The sequence below is a fragment of the Fukomys damarensis genome, unplaced genomic scaffold, assembly GCF_012274545.1.
Source record: "Fukomys damarensis isolate Sample0158 unplaced genomic scaffold, DMR_v1.0_HiC HiC_scaffold_4, whole genome shotgun sequence".
Taxonomy (NCBI): domain Eukaryota; kingdom Metazoa; phylum Chordata; class Mammalia; order Rodentia; family Bathyergidae; genus Fukomys; species Fukomys damarensis.
Genome location: NW_022900916.1, coordinates 61637641 through 61655197, shown reverse-complemented (window position 1 = coordinate 61655197; position 17557 = coordinate 61637641). Strand labels below are relative to the sequence as shown.

General features: G+C 34.3%; 1 protein-coding gene across 1 annotated transcript in view; it reads left to right on the top strand.

Annotated features, from left to right (window-relative positions):
* Vps50 (VPS50 subunit of EARP/GARPII complex) overlaps positions 1 to 17557 on the top strand; it is a 135259-nt gene that overhangs the window by 39503 nt on the left and 78199 nt on the right. The window contains exons 10-12 of the mRNA XM_010603453.3: positions 4589 to 4631; positions 5980 to 6078; positions 7515 to 7655. Coding sequence (XP_010601755.1) covers positions 4589 to 4631; positions 5980 to 6078; positions 7515 to 7655 — 283 coding nt within the window. The remainder of the gene's footprint in view (positions 1 to 4588; positions 4632 to 5979; positions 6079 to 7514; positions 7656 to 17557) is intronic.

The window sequence follows — 17557 nt, the reverse complement described above, 5'->3', positions numbered from 1 at the left end:
GATTAATTGACTGAAATGGCTTGTGTTCGTATTTCTAAATGGTAGCTAAAGGCTTCTTTAAAAGCCATGCTGTTAATGTCTACTTCTTAATCAGAAATGATTTTTAATGTATGTGTATTCAATTAGTGGTCAGTTGTTATCAAACTGCAGTTGTAGATTTTGAAAGCTTTTTAAACAAAACTGAATTTTTAATTTATAGATTTTATATTTATAATTTTATATACTATTTGCATTATCACATTCACATTAACTCAAAACTTAGAATGTAGATTTGCCTTTAAATAACAGAAGCAATGAAGGTAACAGCTAGATTTATCATAATTTTTTTAATAGAGTGAAAAATCATTACTCTTATCTGTGAGTGAATTTACATATAGTTCTGAATCACTGTTGTTTGTGTTATTTTTATCTCTCTCTAGATTTATCCTCGGGTGACCTTCTGCACCCCATATGATAGAAGGATGGTTCTAGCTTGAGCTGTTCTCATCCCTTTTTCTCTTGCTGAAGCACCGCAGATTCAGAGTCTGGTGTTGCTCCTTTCTGCTAAAATATTCTCTTCCTTTTCTTCTATGTCTGTATTTTTATTTGTTAGATAGAAAGTAGATGCCGAAAGGTTAATGGTAAAATTTTGCTATTTTTTTAATTGCAAAATTGACTCATTTGTTACCTACCGTGAATTCTGTAGTGAGTTTAGTTCCCAGTAATAATGGGAGGGTAAGTGACGTGTCTTGGAGGCTTGAGCTTACTGTGATACGTGGTGCTGTGAAAGGTCATTGTGAAAGCTACGGGAGCAGTTGATGAGTAGGGAGGATCTCCAGAGGAGATGGGTTTGGAGACATAGACATTTGCCAGTGAGGGACAGGGATATTCTACTTGTTGTGAACACTGTGTAGGCACAGAGCGTGTAGAGGTGTGGTGTTTGAGAAACTGCACACAGCCCATATGATTAAAATATAGGTGTGAAAAAGTGAGATGTTTTCTTATTTTAGATTGTTAAAGGTCTTGCATACTATGTCAATTTGGGCATTTTTTTTTTCTTTTTTGGTACCGAGGATTGAACTCGGGTCCTTGCGCTTGCAAGGCAGGCCACCGAACCACTGAGCTAAATCCCCGCCCAATTTGGGCTTTATCCTTAGTTTAATGGGGAGACAGCAATGATTTTTTTTCCATCAATGATTTTTAAAGCAGGCCATTAATGTGATTTTATTTCTGCTTTACTTGAGAACTTTAGACTCAGTTGTCCTTAGGAATCACACAGGTACCATAAATGTGAAGCTGCCAGATAAAAAACAGAGCAGTAGGGCTCAGAGGACTGGAGAGTACTTGTCTTGCCTAAAGCCATTCCTTTCCAAGCTATTTGAAAAATGTCTCCCATATCACAACAAGTGCTGACCATATCAAATGTGCAGCTCAGCCCCTGCTCAGAGCTATTTCTGACAGCTTCTTTGGAGAGTATCATCCAAAGTTTGGCCAATTATGTTTGTCAGATAAATGTATGAATTTGTGGAGTGTGTATGTTGCATGTGGAGATTCTTTAGAGAGTTATTAGAAAATTCAAAGCAAAAGTGATAATGCTTGAGTTCAGATGCAGAGTTGAGAGAGTATAATCATAGGAGGATAAAGAAAATACAGTGGACCCTCAAGTTGCAACTGTCCTGACATAGGAACAACTAGTGTTAATTAAGTTAAGGGAAGATTCATCTGACCCTTGATAGATAGATAGATAGATAGATAGATAGATAGATAGATAGATAGATATCTCCAGGTAAACATCCAGATCTCAGCTGTGTTAACTTAGTTACAAACAGTCATGGGGAACCAATCGAATTTGTAGGTCAAGGGTCCACTGTACTGAAACAAAATGGGATTTGATTTTCAGTTCTATATCAGACTTATGAGTTGTATATCAAAAGAGAATATTCCACGGAATGGAGTGGGTGTCACTGCTTTGAATCAAGATGGAGAACACAAGAGAAGGAACCACTGTGGGAGAGAAGATACTGATTTTTTTTTAAGTTTTATTTAAATTTTTATTGGCATGTAATAGTACATAGTATGGGACAACCATTCTGTTCTGGTCATCACTGTTCTATTTACGACTTCTATGTGATTATCTTAAATTCTATATGTGAGAGCATGTGGTATTCTTCTTTTTGTGCCTGGCTTATTTAATTTAAGATGTCCTTTAGGTTAATCCATGTTGGCACCCATGACAGGATTTATCCAGTTGCCACATAATATTCCGTTGTTCATATAAGCCATATTTTTTTTATCCATTCACCCTTTGTTTTGTTTGGTTTAGGGGATGAGGTGGGGGAGGTAAAATTTTACTTCTTCTTTGCAAAGGCACCATTCTTACTATCCTTTCGGAAGTATTCTGGAGACTTTAGGTTTTTGTTCTTCATTCATTAATTGATTGATTCATTCATTATTTTTTGGACAATAAATTCCTGAAATAATTTTTTTTAAAGAATCTCAATCTTGCCTACAAACATTTTCTTAATCTCCATCTGTGGGTTTGGCTGTATGTCAAGTATAAGTCCTTATTAGGGATCTTAATTTTTCTAATAAAGTAATCCACCCTATACTGTTTCTTGTTAATAGGTATGATTTTGCACATTCTCAGTTTTTACTTGAGAATATCACCGTCAGTTCTCCTCAACTTCAGTCTAAAATATGTTTAGGATACATAGCATTTGTAGAAAATGACCAAATTCCTGTAATAGTTTGAGATTCATCTTTGAGACCATCAAAAGCTATATAGTTTTACTTTGTAACAAATTACTTTGTATCTATATATCTATACATCTGCTCCCTGTAGTGTTACCTCCTTGGCTTGTACTCCAGGCCTGTGTAGGAAGCAAGTGCAAAGTGCCCAGAATTTATACACTTGGAAAGATGTTGTTGAAATTTTTGAGCCTTTGGGGAGACAAGGTCCTCCTTCTCAAGACTTGCAAAATATTCTCTCCGAACACAATAACAGCAAAAGTGATTTTTGTTTCTTGTCTCCCCTCTACCTTGGGCTACTGATATTTATATTATGGCCAAACAATTATGTATTGTAGCTTCTCCTGTTTGCTCTGTTTACTAGACGTTTAAGAGCCAAATTTATAATTAGCAGGCAACAGTTATTAAAAAATTGTAAGGTTTTGGTGTGTTAACTACATCTTTTACTTGTTCTTACTGTTTTAGAAACAATTTAAATCAATCACTTTTAAAAAATATTTTGATTGTACGTATTTTGTTAGATAGCACAAATTATTTTTAGTAATGATGTGTAATAATTTAAATATGAGTTTTAAGGCATAGTGGTGCACGCCTGTAATCCCAGCACTCGGGAGGCTGAGGCAGGAGGATCGCTGTGAGTTTGAGACCAGCCTGGGCTACATCGTGAGTTCGAGGTTAGTCTCAACTACATAGTGAGACCCTGTCTCTAAATTATTAAATAAATAAATAAATAAATAAATAAATAAATAAATGTATGTCAGTTTTAAGCTTTTGCACATAATGAAGAGTGCTGCAATAATCATCTGTGCCTATAGTTAGATGTGTATGTGGACTAGAAGTACTGAAAAGAGTTGTTTGTTGTTTCAGTAGAGGAAGTTTTCCAGAGTTATGATAATTTCTCCTCCCTCTAATACTGCATAAATATTTCAGTTACTGCACACTGTTGGCAGCATTTTGGTGATGCCCATTTTGACTTTTAAAAAATATTTTTGGCCATTTTATTGTTACAGTCGTTTTTATAGTTTTAATTTGCTTTTCTTGAATGACTGACTCAAGTGCGTGTTGGATGTCTTCTCTGTCTAACATCTGTTCCAGCCATTTATCCTTCATGTTCATTCTGCTCTTTTGATCAGCTTGTGTATCTTAGGGTCTGCATCACACTGCCTTTCTGCTGTAACCTCTGCTGTAACAGCCTATTTTAGTATATGCTGTTTAATGTTCTTTAAAATTGTTTTGTTTATTCTTAGCCTTTTGAATTTCCACATAAATTTTAGAATATGCTTATTTTTTTCTACAAATAAAAATGAAAATGTGGTATTTTGATTAGAATTTCCGTTATTTTAGGTTATTTTGGTGAGAACTGAGTGAAAGGTTTTAATCTATTAAGGTGGTATAAACTTCTATTGAATTTAAGTCTTATTTTAGTTTGCTATTGTATTTTGTAGTTTTTGTTAGACTTATTTCCAGGCATTTGGTTTTTTAAAATGGTAAAATGTATTTCGTTTTCTAATTCTTTGTTCTGACTGTATAGAAATTTATCTTTTAAATTTTACTTTTATGTTAATTATGCTTTTTATGTTTAAAATTGGTATCAATTTTTAATTCTTACATTCTTAGTTGTATTTGTAGATTTGTTTAGAATTTTCTGCTCATATGCTCCTGTGGCTATCATTAATAGTTGATATTTCTTTCTAATTTTTTTCTATTTATTTTTCTTGCCTTATTGTACTCTGGATAGAATCAGCAGCTTGTCTCACTGCTGGTGCTATTTGTATTTGTTAGTTATGTTTTCAGCCAATGTATTTATCTAGCAGTTAGTTTTCTTTTAAAAAAAGATATCTAACTCTGTCTTATTTAATAGTGAACTGAATTCAAAGCTGCAAGATACTCTAGAACAAATCGAGGTAAGAAGGGTTTTACCTTCAGTTAAGCGGCCCATGTTCGGAGGCGTTTGAGTGGCACAGGTGCAAAATTGCATTTACCTTTTTTGATGTTGCCGGTTTATCTAGATCCCTATATTGAATCGGTTGTTTTTGTTTGGAATATTCATGCATGCTTGTAATATTAATCTACTTGTTAACTCACTACTTTTGGAATTATGGGACCTTGAAACAGTGCTTGAAGCTGTTACCATTTCTAGAAAAATCTCCAAGCTATCCAGCTATTTTCTTATGTAAATTATAGCCAAAATACTATTAATTATAGTTTAACTACAACTTGTCTTTTTTAGTTTAGTGAGTTGATTATGTGTAGCTAGCTATTGGCTGATAAAAAACTCTCCTAAATTCATGAACTTCTTAATAGTAACTCATACAGTTCATCAAAAATGTAGAAAATGGAAAGAAAGAGATGTAAATATGAAGCTTTATTTTTCCTCCTATGTGTATTCAGAATTCTTCTTTTTCTTTGGTAATCTTTCCAAAGCAGGGTATTCATTTTAATAAGCTTAGTAAGAATTAATGTTTACTAATATTTTATTTTATTGCTTTCCTGATAAGAGTACTCATGAATGTCAAAGTCAGACTTTCACATGATCTTTTGCAGAAGTAGTCTTTGATCATAAATGCAGTCATTTACTAAGTAGGAAAATAATAATTTATTTGACAATAACAAAACAACTACCTTGAATTTATTAAGTACACAGTTCCCTGAATACTTGAAATAAATGAGGGCTTTGTTAAGAGCTCAGTATTTCACTTTTAATGTGGTATAAAGTATTATTCTATACCTATATAGAAAGTTGTTATTTAAAAATGAAGTCACTGAAATAGAAACCCATAAACAAAGTAGTACATTTAGATATAAGATCTTAAATCTTGAGATACGTACTTTCAAAAATGAGTGTTTTGTTGACAATTACTTTTCAGTAATTACAGGAAGATTGCTTTATTGTATTTAGTAGTTCTACAGACTTACTTTGTATATTGTAAGATGCTGTCAGATGCTTGAGGAAAGTAAGAAAAAAATTAAAAAATTAAAAATACAATTCCTTATGTTTTCCTTAAAACACTAAGTATGGGGTTTAAGGCATAAAATTCACATTGGTAACATCTCAGTGAACTTCATTGTAGTTGCTAATCAAATTATAATTATTTATAATTTCATTTAAATTTTTTGGCTACTAAACCCGATGTGATGATAAATATATTGAGATATGAATTAAAAGTTAGAGAATAGTCTTAATAGTCTATTCTCCTTGTCTTGAGAACCCAGTTCCTTAATTATTTCTTACTTCCTGTTTTAATCACATAGGAACAATTAGATGTTGCTCTTTCTAAAATCTGCAAAAATTTTGACATCAATCATTATACCAAGGTTCAACAAGCTTATCGGCTTCTTGGAAAAACACAGGTTAGTTTTAAAAGGATATTCCTTTTTTTTTCTTGAGCAGCTATTGGTTGACTTTCATGCTCATTTAAGTCTGAATATTACTAAGGTAGTATCCTTTAAAAAGCCACATTTAAAAAAGTACATTTTATGCTGAATTAACAGGAGTAACGTTGTTTATATAGACACAGAGTGTACATAGTAGATTAAAACATTATGTAAGTTTGTGTTAAAGTGCTTGCCAGATTTAATGTTTTTGCAATTGTGTAGAGGATTTAGGAAAAGTACATTATAAGGTAATTCAGTGGAAGATGAGATATAGTCTCTTTGAACTCAGCTTTTGGTCCTAAAACATGGCCTTTTAGTATAATATCAGGCTTCATTAGTTCCTAGATAGGCTAGCGTGACTCCCTCAAAATGAAGTGTAAACTTTTGTGGACTGTGTGCAGTTAGCTGTAAGACAGGTCCATTCTATTTGTGAGATTTTTCTAAGGATTCTATTATCCCCAGAATGTCACAGCTTCCCTTGTAATGCATAGTTTTGCACATTCTTATTGTTCAAGTGCTTCCTGGAGAAAATTGGAACAAGGGCCACGGTTTGAAAGTTAAGTGTTTGTTCTCTGGGTACAGGATTCTCTGTTTATCCATCCAGTATTTAATCATGATACATGTAAATGCTTTCTTCCCTTAAGTGTTCCCCTCTCTAATAAGGAAACTGTTTCTAAGGCTTTGCCAAACCATTTAAACTTTGTTTACATTTTAAAATCTTATTACTTTTTCTCTAGGTACAGTCTTAAATGGTACCTAGGGAAAAATACAAGACAAAAGATGCTCCACAATTTTGAAGAACATATTTGAAGACCTCTGACTTCTAATTTTCTCCATGAGTGTTTTTATTCATTAAATATTTGTTGGTAACTACTAGACACATTATTCCTGTACCTGAATATAGGCTCTCATTGGTATTATCTTCTCGTGAGAGATAGAAACATTAAAGAAATGAATGAATATGCCATTAGGTGATAAAAAGTACCACGAAGAAGCATGATCAGTATAATCAAACAGAGTAATAGAAAGTACTGAGTTATATAGGAGAGTCAGGAAAGGCATCGCTGAAAAGGTGACCATTAAGGAATACCCTGAATAATGTAAGAGAGTGATGGCAGGGGATCCGCATGTGTGATTTTGCATGCTACATGTGAAAAATCAGGATGAGTGCCAGTTATAAATACAAACCATCACAGCAGTGTCTGCAATTGAAACTCTTAAGTGATACAAGGTCTCTGGTTATGCAAAAAGGTTATCTGTAAACAGTGTACACTATGATCATTTCTGAGAATAATAGTGGTCTTTGTGCTATGGTTATAATCGATGAAGATTTTTCCCTGTGTTTTTTTGAATCTGTTGAACTTTATTTAAAAACATGAAGTTATAGTGTATGTTTCATTTTCTTTCCACAGACTGCAATGGATCAACTTCATATGCACTTCACCCAAGCCATTCACAATACTGTGTTTCAAGTTGTCCTTGGATATGTGGAACTATGTGCAGAAAACACAGATACGAAATTCCAAAAGCTGCAGTACAAAGATCTCTGTACAGTATGTAGTGGCTTAATTATTGGTCATACATCCTTCCCTCTCTGAGGTTTAAAATGCATATTCCCTTTTCTTTACACTTTGCATTTGAAGATTGATTATGCTGCAATGAAAACAAATATGTGTGCAAAATTTTTTTATCCCATAGTGTTCTTTCCTCATAGAAAAACTGGAGGCCCAGTCACATAGATGGTTAAGGTTGCTGAGATTGGCACGCAGTTGCTTCTGAATTGACTTTCTTCCCACCTGTAGTTTCTTTCATTGATGAGATTCAGGCTGGAAGATAGTAGTGTCCATTTGCTTTACCAGGGAGTAGTGGGAAGGGGCAAGACTCCAGTGGAAAATCGGGCCTTCTGTTAATACCCGTCAAGCAGTCAGCTGGACTTGATGAGGCAGTTGGATAAAAGAACTTAGGAAAAGCAAGACTGACATGAAAGCTTTGGCTATCATCAGTGTCTACTTGTATTTAAAGCTGTGTCACTGGAGAAGATTATGGAAAGGAGGTGTAATTAAGAAGACAGTAGGGCTCTGGGCTTTGTGACAGGCCTTAGAGGAGGAGAGATTAGAAGAATATCAGAAAGGGCTGTTAGCTGGGCAGGAGGACAACTAAAAGATGTTGATGTCACAGCGGCATGAAGAAAGAACTGACTCAAGAATAACAGAGCGGAAGGGCGGGGGGTTAGCTCAGCGGTTTGGTGACCTGCCTTGTAAGCGCAAGGACCTGAGTTCAATCCCTGGTACCAAAAAAAAAAAAAAGAATAATAGAGCGGAGACCTGTGTCACATGCTGCTGAGATTCTGAACTACAATGAGTAACTTGTAGGGCTTGATTTGACAGTGTGGAGGTCATTGCTTACTATGCTGTCATTGATTCTAGTTTAAGAATGCCCTTTCACTAGATCCTGGAGTTTTTTCTAATGTCAACTAAAACATTAGAACAGTTCTAGGAGGTAGGTATCCATTCTCTTTTTTATTTGTGCCCAGAAATTAGTGTGAAAGTAAGCTCATCTTCAGTGTTCATTGAATTTGTGAAGCGTGTAGGTTGTGTGTTGGGAATTGGAGAAGTTTTTTTGAGCTACAATAGGTATTCTGGGAGATATGATTATATATGACATATTAAAGATATAACATCATTAGTCATGATGTTATTCTGGCTAGAGGGCTTTTTAAAATAATTTCAGAAGTCATGAGGACTGTTTCACAAATTTTATGATTAAGTATGATGTAGTTGCATAATTACATCCTTAAATACCTATTTTTAAGTATAACTATCATTTAATAAATTTTGGTAATTTTAAAATATATTTCTTAAACATACGTTTTTAGATTGATAGTGTATGTTTTACAGTTATGTACCTAAATAATTATTTTTAATTTTTTATTCTGTTAATGTTGCTATCACTAATAGATTATTTAAACGGTAAAGCAGTTGATTACAAGTTTACAATTTCATGCTAAAGCAGAAAACAATTCTTAGTAATTAAAAAGAGACATTTTAAAAGAAATGAGGTCTTTTTTCCTTCCATCTTTTTTGTTTTGTTTTGGTACTGGGTGTCAAACTCGAGACCTTGTGCTTGCTAGGCAGGTGGTGAAACCACTGAGCTAAATCCCCTTCCATCTTTTTTACACTGGTTAAATCTGGTATGTGTTGTTGTGTGTGTGTGTGTGCACAGTGTATTTTGTTATGATTTTAATATGCTTTTAACAGCCTCAGTGCTCATCCTTCTAGAGAAAGTCTTGTGCCTTTACATAATATAAACTTGAAAGTTGTACTTATACATTCTTATAAATAAAAATTTTTGATCATGGTGTTACCATATTGTTTGTTCTAAAATTCTTTCACTTAAAAAAAAGCTAATGGTAGAATAACCTTTTGAAGTAGTTGTGTGTATTTAAATTATCTGCTAATACATTTCTTCTTGATTTCCTATTGAGTAAACACCTCTTGAAATTACCCCTCCCCCCAAAAAAAAGCCTTTCTGGAATATCATTACAAAATTATCCATATATATGTAATGGTAGGTAAAGCGTACATAATTAAATTATGGAAATAAATGTTTTATTGCTACACTAAAGCTGAATCATAGAGAACACACATAAACAGCAGCAGGCACATATATTATTATGCACCTACAATAGTGGTGCATTTTTGGTTTACATTCAAGGTGTGCTAAAGCATTAATTGAAGAAATTTAGGTTTAAAGGGGCATGAATAACAACAAATGTTAGTGATGTCTTTACAGAAGACTTTCTTTTGAAGAATATAATACAGTAAGAATTGTGGTATATAATTGGTGGCTGATTTTCCTTGGTACTGTTTTTGATTTTTAAAAAATAAATTCAGAAATTATCCTGAACCTCCTAGAAATGATGCCAGGATTCCTAGTTATTACTGCTACAAGCCGACAGGGATAACATATCTTCAAAGCCTTCAGCTAAGTGTTATTTCATTATATTGAGTTACATTTGATATATTTAAACCAATAGGAGTAAGAAGAAATTACTCTTACCCAGGAGGAGATTGTTGATGGTTTAGTTAGATGAAAAGATGGGAACTTGTACAGCTGACTTCTAGAAAAGATAGTAGCTGGCTCGAGAAAGGAAAAATAGGACTCTTTGAAGTTGAGTAAATAAACCAATAAAAGGAAATTTAAATATATTTTCCTGGTGGGGACAAGTATCAATGGCAAAGTAGATAATTTGTGAAGGTTCCTGGTGTTGGTGGGCAAGATTCTTAATTTTCCATACACGGTAGTGGGGAATCATTTTTGTTCCTCCTTAAAAGTAAGGATGAGAGGGATTCCTGGGGTGTAGCTCAGTGGTAGAGGCTTCTCTAGCACACACAAGGCTCCGAGTTTGATCTCTGGCACCACAAAATAATAAAAATAAGCAGAGGTAGTTGGTAGTAATTATTGGGGACATAGTTGTGTGAGAGCAAATATGACAACGGAGTATGAGGTGAGAAGAAGCAATCCTCGGGAACATACGTGGAGCGTGTCCACTGCATACATTATGGAGTGAGAAGAGTGAGCCTAGGCGTCTCGGCAGTTTATTTTCTGTATTCTGTGACAATATTTTGAAGGAAGTCCTTAAACATTAATGGAGATTTGAAATAACATTAAAATTACGGTAACGGGGATGGCGTTCCTCTGAGTAGGGAACCATTGTTCTTCCTTTAAATGGAAAGAGATTAGAAATGAAAAGATAATCATGTGCTTGCTTTATTCATAGTATTATTTTCAGATGTCAGCCTAAATGAGCTGGAGTGAAATTAAGCTAATTTAAAAAAAAAAATCCTTTTACAAAGATATCTGAGGTAAAATTCCTATTCTCATGAACAGAATCTCAAAGTTCTTAAGGCACGTAGGATCCTGTCCCATTATGAAATTTGTGCTATTTATTCCCTTTACCATTGGTCAGACTTGAAAGGCTTACTTGGTTTTGAGCTTTTAAAAATAATTTTGCAACTGAATGTACCTTTTTTGATGATTAAACTATATCTAAATGATTTAATTAGAAGCATAGTTTTTATTTTCTCTAGGCTATTCTTCAGTCTGGTTTTTTGTGTTTCTTGAATGTATTATCTTATTGTTTTTAGACAAGTTACTTAAGTTCATTAAAAAATGTGTACATTGTTTTGAAACAAATGGCTCATACTTAAAAACATTTCTGGAATGGGACAATGTAAAGGAACTTCGTGGCAGTTTTACTTAAAAAAATTAAGCTCTGTTTGCGATTGCACTTGCATTTTGATGTATTCTGTAGATTTACACTTTTTTTTGTGAAGAGATTTATAGAGACCACGTGGAAGCTCTGAATTTATTGACCCTGTAGGGAGACCCTTTGTGGTTTGTTTGAGAGTTTATAAAGTATTCATCTGTTTTTTGTTTTTAATAATATAACTTTGGCAGGATGGTGGCTTTTCCTGGGGAAGTTATTTCAAGATGTTAATTATGATATTATTGATTAATTTTATGATAATAGAGTTGGCTATGTCAGCTAAAAAATTTAAGCTTCTTTTCAGCTATTTTCCATATCTTAATGAGCTTTGAGGTTTGTTTTTGCAGTCAAATGCTCTACCCCTGAGCCATACCCCCTGGTTGAGTTTTGTTTTTGATCCAAACTTGATAATGTAGTAGTACTTGGGGAAAAGTAAGTTTCTTTCAGAAAAACGAAAGTGATTTCAGTATATGTTAAAGTTATTCAGTAAGTGACCCCAGTGATTGTTGAGAGAATTGGATTGCCATTTTTTCCCATTCAGTGTGGTGTTGATACAATTCACATCTAATAAGGCTTTGTGTGAAGGAAAGCAAACAAGTATTGAGCACCTTCTCCTTTCTGTGCCTTCACTGGTGTTTTGTACGTGTACATTAGAGAAAGACAAACTAAAGTCTCATCTAATGTTTCATCCTTATGGGCTTTTAAAATTTCATTCTTATAAGTAGTATCTCCTTAAAATTGAATTATAATCATCCAGTGTCAGTTTTTGATGGTTAATAAATATATGTGACAAAAGTCCCATGGAATAGTATCTATTTTGATATTCACATAAAAAAAATAAACCTAAAGACAAATTGTTCCTTTGAAGAAAAATTCTTCCTTTGAGTGTAAAACCTGTTTTAGTTTATAGATTCTCAGGGCACTTTCTGTTTTGCAAAGTGAATTTATCTCCTCTGATCAGATGGTGTGAGAGGATGCTTGCTGACTTTACTGTAGTTAAGAAGCTTCCGGGAAGTTCAGGACTAAATATGTTATTTATTTAGAGTGTCAGTGCTTTTGGTTCTCTTCAGACTTAACTGCTTCTTTATTTCTTTTCTGTTTTCTCACCTTTTAAATCAATCTCTTATTGCTATGTTTGTATTTCACACATAGTCTTTATAATGTTAAGCTTAATATACGTAGTTATCATTAATATGATGCTATGTAGTTATTAATGTAATACTCTTAAACTATATTAATGCTAGGAGAAGATAGAGAAGCAAGAAGAAAATTTTGCAAAGGTGATTCTTTTAATGTATATAAAGCAGACCTTTAAAAGTAGCTGTAAATACCCTTATGTCATTTATCCCATCCTTACCTTATAAAAATTTTTCCATTTCAATAAAGATGCAGCCCACCTAACTTTTAGTGATGCCATTTCAGGATAAGAGATCTTGTGGAATTAAGTAACTAGTTTCTTCCTCTTAGATGTATGTGTCATTTCCATTTTTGTCATTATGAACAATACTGTAGTAAATATTCTTAAAGCTGAATCTGCTTTATTTCATTAGGATAAATCATGATTTCCTTGTCAAAGTCTTTACATTTTAAAAACTTTTGGTTTGCATTTCCAAGATCACTAGAAAGTATGTTTCAATTCATGCTTGACAGCAGTGTTTGCGAGGCCCGTAGCCGCACCACTGCACTAAATCCCTGGCCCAGTGTTGCTTTTTAATACTTTCCCGCAAACACATAGATGCTCATTATTTTTTATTTAATAGCTTACTTCTCAGAGACCAAAAAAGCAGCATGTAAAAAATAATTTATTGCTTATTATTCAGATAAACTTGGAATGTTAAGGAAGTTAAACCGAGACATATACTGATTTTTGAGTTGTTTTGTTAGATTTAATTGGATTTCAGTGTTTGTCTTGGTTAGAAAGGTGAGTAGATCTTTCTTTACTTGCTGAATGTTACAAATTTGAGTAGTTGATCCAAGTGAAAAACCTTTATGGCTTAAGAGATATTATTGTTTATTAATTTGAGAGCTTGCTTAGGTAAGTTTTAGAATAAACTAAGAATTCAGCTGTCAGATTTATTCTTGTCATATGTACATGGTATCTAGCTAACCACACCTGACAGCGTGTGTGGGTCCAGGGATATGTCCAGAAGAAACACTGTGTGACAGGCAAGAAGGTGGGAAAAGGCAGAGCGGGTTGTCTGGCTTTGTTTGGCTGGATTTCATTATGGTGTTGTGTTATTTCTGGCGCACCCAGGAACTGGGTGCCCGCAGAGCATGTGCTTAGTTACCTGGATGACCAGGCTTCCATTTCTCCTGTTGAAGTGAAGGGGTTTTCTGCTTACTTGAAACTAGCATGGGTCTGGTGAGGCCTCTCCACTGTACTAGTCTAAGAACCCTTAAACTATCAATGTAATTAATATATTAGACTGCTACTGAGTGATTTGTGGGGGCAGGAATTGGAGGTTAAAGTGCCAGCTTGTTTCTGAAAGGTGGCACACAATTGCCAGAAGAAAAAAAAAAAGTAATTTACCTATAGAGAACAAGTTTTGAGACCTGCCAAAAGCCCCTACCCTTAATTTGGTAATGTTTTTATATTTAAACAGTGCCTTTTACTGTGATCTCAGACAGCACGGGAAGGAACAACATTTGTAACTTGAAACCGTAAAAGAGAATGTGTATTCTAAAAATACATCCTTTATTTGTTTTATAGTATTAAGGTACTATTTGGTTAAAGCAGTTTAATGGGAATTACAAAAATGTGAGAATAATCTTAAAATAGAGCTCTGTATTTCACACATTATTAACTGCTGGCTGCTTAGTTCCAAGCATTAGACCATTTGTATCCTATGTATTACATTGTCTGTGGGTATGTACATATTTAGTGTTAATGAAATGCCTGGGAAAGATGAGAATAACTATTTTCCCCCATAGTATGTTTGTTTTTAAATCCTGAACGAACCAAACATATGCATATTTTATGTGCAGAGTGTCAAAGAGACTAGGTGATTTGCTTTAATCCTTGCGATTCAGATATTTGGAGTGATATGCAGGAGTCATGACCCAGTAAGTCACAAGGTTGATCCCCTAACTCAGATAGGTTCTATCCAGGTCAGTGCTCTTCTTACTACTGTGTCTGGTACCATCCTCCTGGTTTCTTATGGTGAGAAAGTACTTAAGATATTTTTAGTTTGGCACTTGAAGAATTAGAAAGTGGAGGGGTTTTGTGACTGCTTGGTCCACACATTTACTTAGAATGTGTGTTGAATGCGATGGTAGCGCTCATTCTAAATGTGAAAGAAGAACAAAGTGATGCTTTATGGATACATTTAGAATTTTCATTTTGATGTTATGATATAAAAAGAATCTTCCTGAAATTTTTGTAGGGGTCTGGTTATACCGATTTTTGATGTATATAAAAGAAATTATATAGTAAGTAAAGATTAACTCTAGCACCTCTTTTTTCATGCTTATTTTACTTTGTATTTAATTTATTTTCAGAAGATGACATTCTTTACTATCTGCTTCGGATCCAGAAAGGTTGCTTGTTGTTATTCTTTGAAGGTGACCTAAACTTATAATCACAATTAACACGTTGCTGTTTTTGGTGGGTTGATTTCATCACTGTAGTTTTGATCAGGGAGGTTGCTTGAGGGTGAAGATGGGATGTGCCAGTTGTTACTCAGAACTGATGTGAGGTCTGGAAAGTCAGGTCTGTAGGGTTGTGTCACAGCATTTGTAAGGGCTGAGTAAGGGGCTGTTTTGGTTCACACTGGGAAGCGTGGTGGAAGTGCTGCGCTAAAACTTTTGCATTGTAGCATCTGGGTTTCTGAGTCTTCCCAAATCCTGCACCCCAGGGTATTTCTTACCTTTTACGGTCACTGAAGTCCTGAGAAGCGTATGTGTTTTCTGTAGAGCTAATGTAAGTTTTAAATGTCTTCTTGTCCTGCCCTTTATTTTTTAATTCCTTAGGTAATTGTTTGTCTGTCCAGTAAGATTCTGTATTTGAAAATTTGAGGTAATATTCATAAAATAATTAGAAAATAGCTGCAATTGATTTTAAGAACATGGTGTTAAAGGCATGAGAAGCATTTGTTTCTGTGTGTGGACACTGGTTGGTTGTATCATGTAATGGAAAGTGGTCTGATTTTAACATGAAATGACTCCAACTTATGGCCAGCACAGTTAACAGGAATAGAGATCAACAAATCTGGGTGTGAATCTATTGATAACATTTTTTTTATTGTTCCACTTTTACTTTTTTCCTTAAACTATTTATTGTATTTATATTTAGTAAAATAGTCTCTACACTTGTTTTTATTTTAGAACAGAAACAGGAGTCATCTTTTTTCTCAGATTACTCGTGCTAAGTGTACTATGGTCTTATGTTTGTACATATGATTATATTTAAAGATAATATTTGAATACTTTTTAGGGACTTTTAGGCAATTTCAGTGGTTTAGCTGAATCTGTGAATCATACTTTTCTTTTCATTTTTTGGGGTGGCGTACGGGGATTGAACTCAGGACCTTGTGCTTGCGAGACAGGTGGCAGAACCACTGAACTAAATCTCCAGCTCTATGAATCATTCTTGATTCATTCAGAAAAGGCTTGTTCTAAGTTCACTACATTATCACAAATTATCTCAGATTTTTTGAAAAAAACTTCATACATGTCCATGTGTATATCTCATACAAATCTATATTAAATTTTAGCAAATCCCAAGAGATAACATAATAAACAGGCAAATAATATAGCTAGATTGTGGTTGGGTAGAGAATAGAAGGTAGTAGATCTAAGTATTAATTTTCTGGTTGGTTAAACTGTGACAAGTATAAAAGAAATTAAATGGTGACCTGTAACACAAGTTTTTATGTAGTCACAATTTTTTCTTTGGAAAAAATATGACTAATACTGCTTTCTTTTTATCTACCAGAAAGAATGTTGGGATATACGTAGTTTAAGTATATTTGCATAATATAAATGTATGCAAAGTTGAGTTTATGACAGTTAGAAAAGATCACTTACAGAGAAGTTCTTTTAGTTAGTGATTGTTGAGTTGTAGTCCAGAAAATTTGTACAATAATGTTTTGTTTTTATTCGCTGTCTACTTGTAGTTTTTTCTTAACCTGATGCATCAGTATCGGTTAAGAGTGTAGGTAGGTGATGTAAGAAATGTGTCAAGTGTAATGATATGCTAAAGTGAAGCAAAGAAAAAGAAGTAAGACTGGTTCTTTGTAAAGGTAGCAATTATAAAATTAAGCATGACAATCAACCACATATTATTTTTAATAATTTTATAGTACTTTTTTGTGTAAATAAGTGATTTTGCCAATCTCCTGTGATTCACTTTAATATTTTATAATTACACATAATCTTAATGAATAACCTCATGTGAATATGTATTTCACATTGTTGAGGGATGTCCTCAGGGAAGTTTCTGGAAGTGAGATTGCTGGGTCGAAGGGCAAATATGATATGTTATCAAAGCATACAGTGTTTGAATTTTTAAGGAAATTGCTACGCTAAAAGACACAGACTGCTTCTCAGAATACTCCCCCCGACTTCAGTCATTGGTGCGATCATTCTTGCTGCTTTCTGAAGTGCTCCTGGAAGTCCTCTTCTGTGCTTTGACTTGCTCTGTCATGGCTGCTTCAGTGTACCTTTCACAGCCATTTCACAAAGCCGGAAGTCTCAGGAAGAGGGATGAGGGTGCATTGCAGTGTTCCTCCCAGCCTGCCTTTCCATTGGATGGCACTGTGCAGCAGCATTCACTTTACTCTTCACAGTGCTTTACGGACAGACTTCAGAACTGCATCACAGAGTGGCAAGAATGATGAGATAAGTGTGTTCCAACAATGAGGAGTATCTTGAGGGAGAGTATAGCAGTATGTCTCTTACTGTAATAATTTTTTTTATTTAAACATACACTGTACAGTTTGATCAGCATTTGTACATAAGCTACCTTTGTTTCTTTTCAGAACTGGGGATTGAATCCAGGGCCTTTGAATTGAGCTAGGGCTCCCTAAGTTACCCAGGCTGGGCTCTGACTTGTGGTCCTTCTGCCTCAACCTCCCAGTGTGCTGGATTATAAGCATGTGCCACTGTGCCTGCCACCAAGGAAGAGTGTTTTTTTTTTTTTTTTTTTTTTTTTTTTTTTTTGGGGGGTCACCTTCCCCCCTTTGCCTT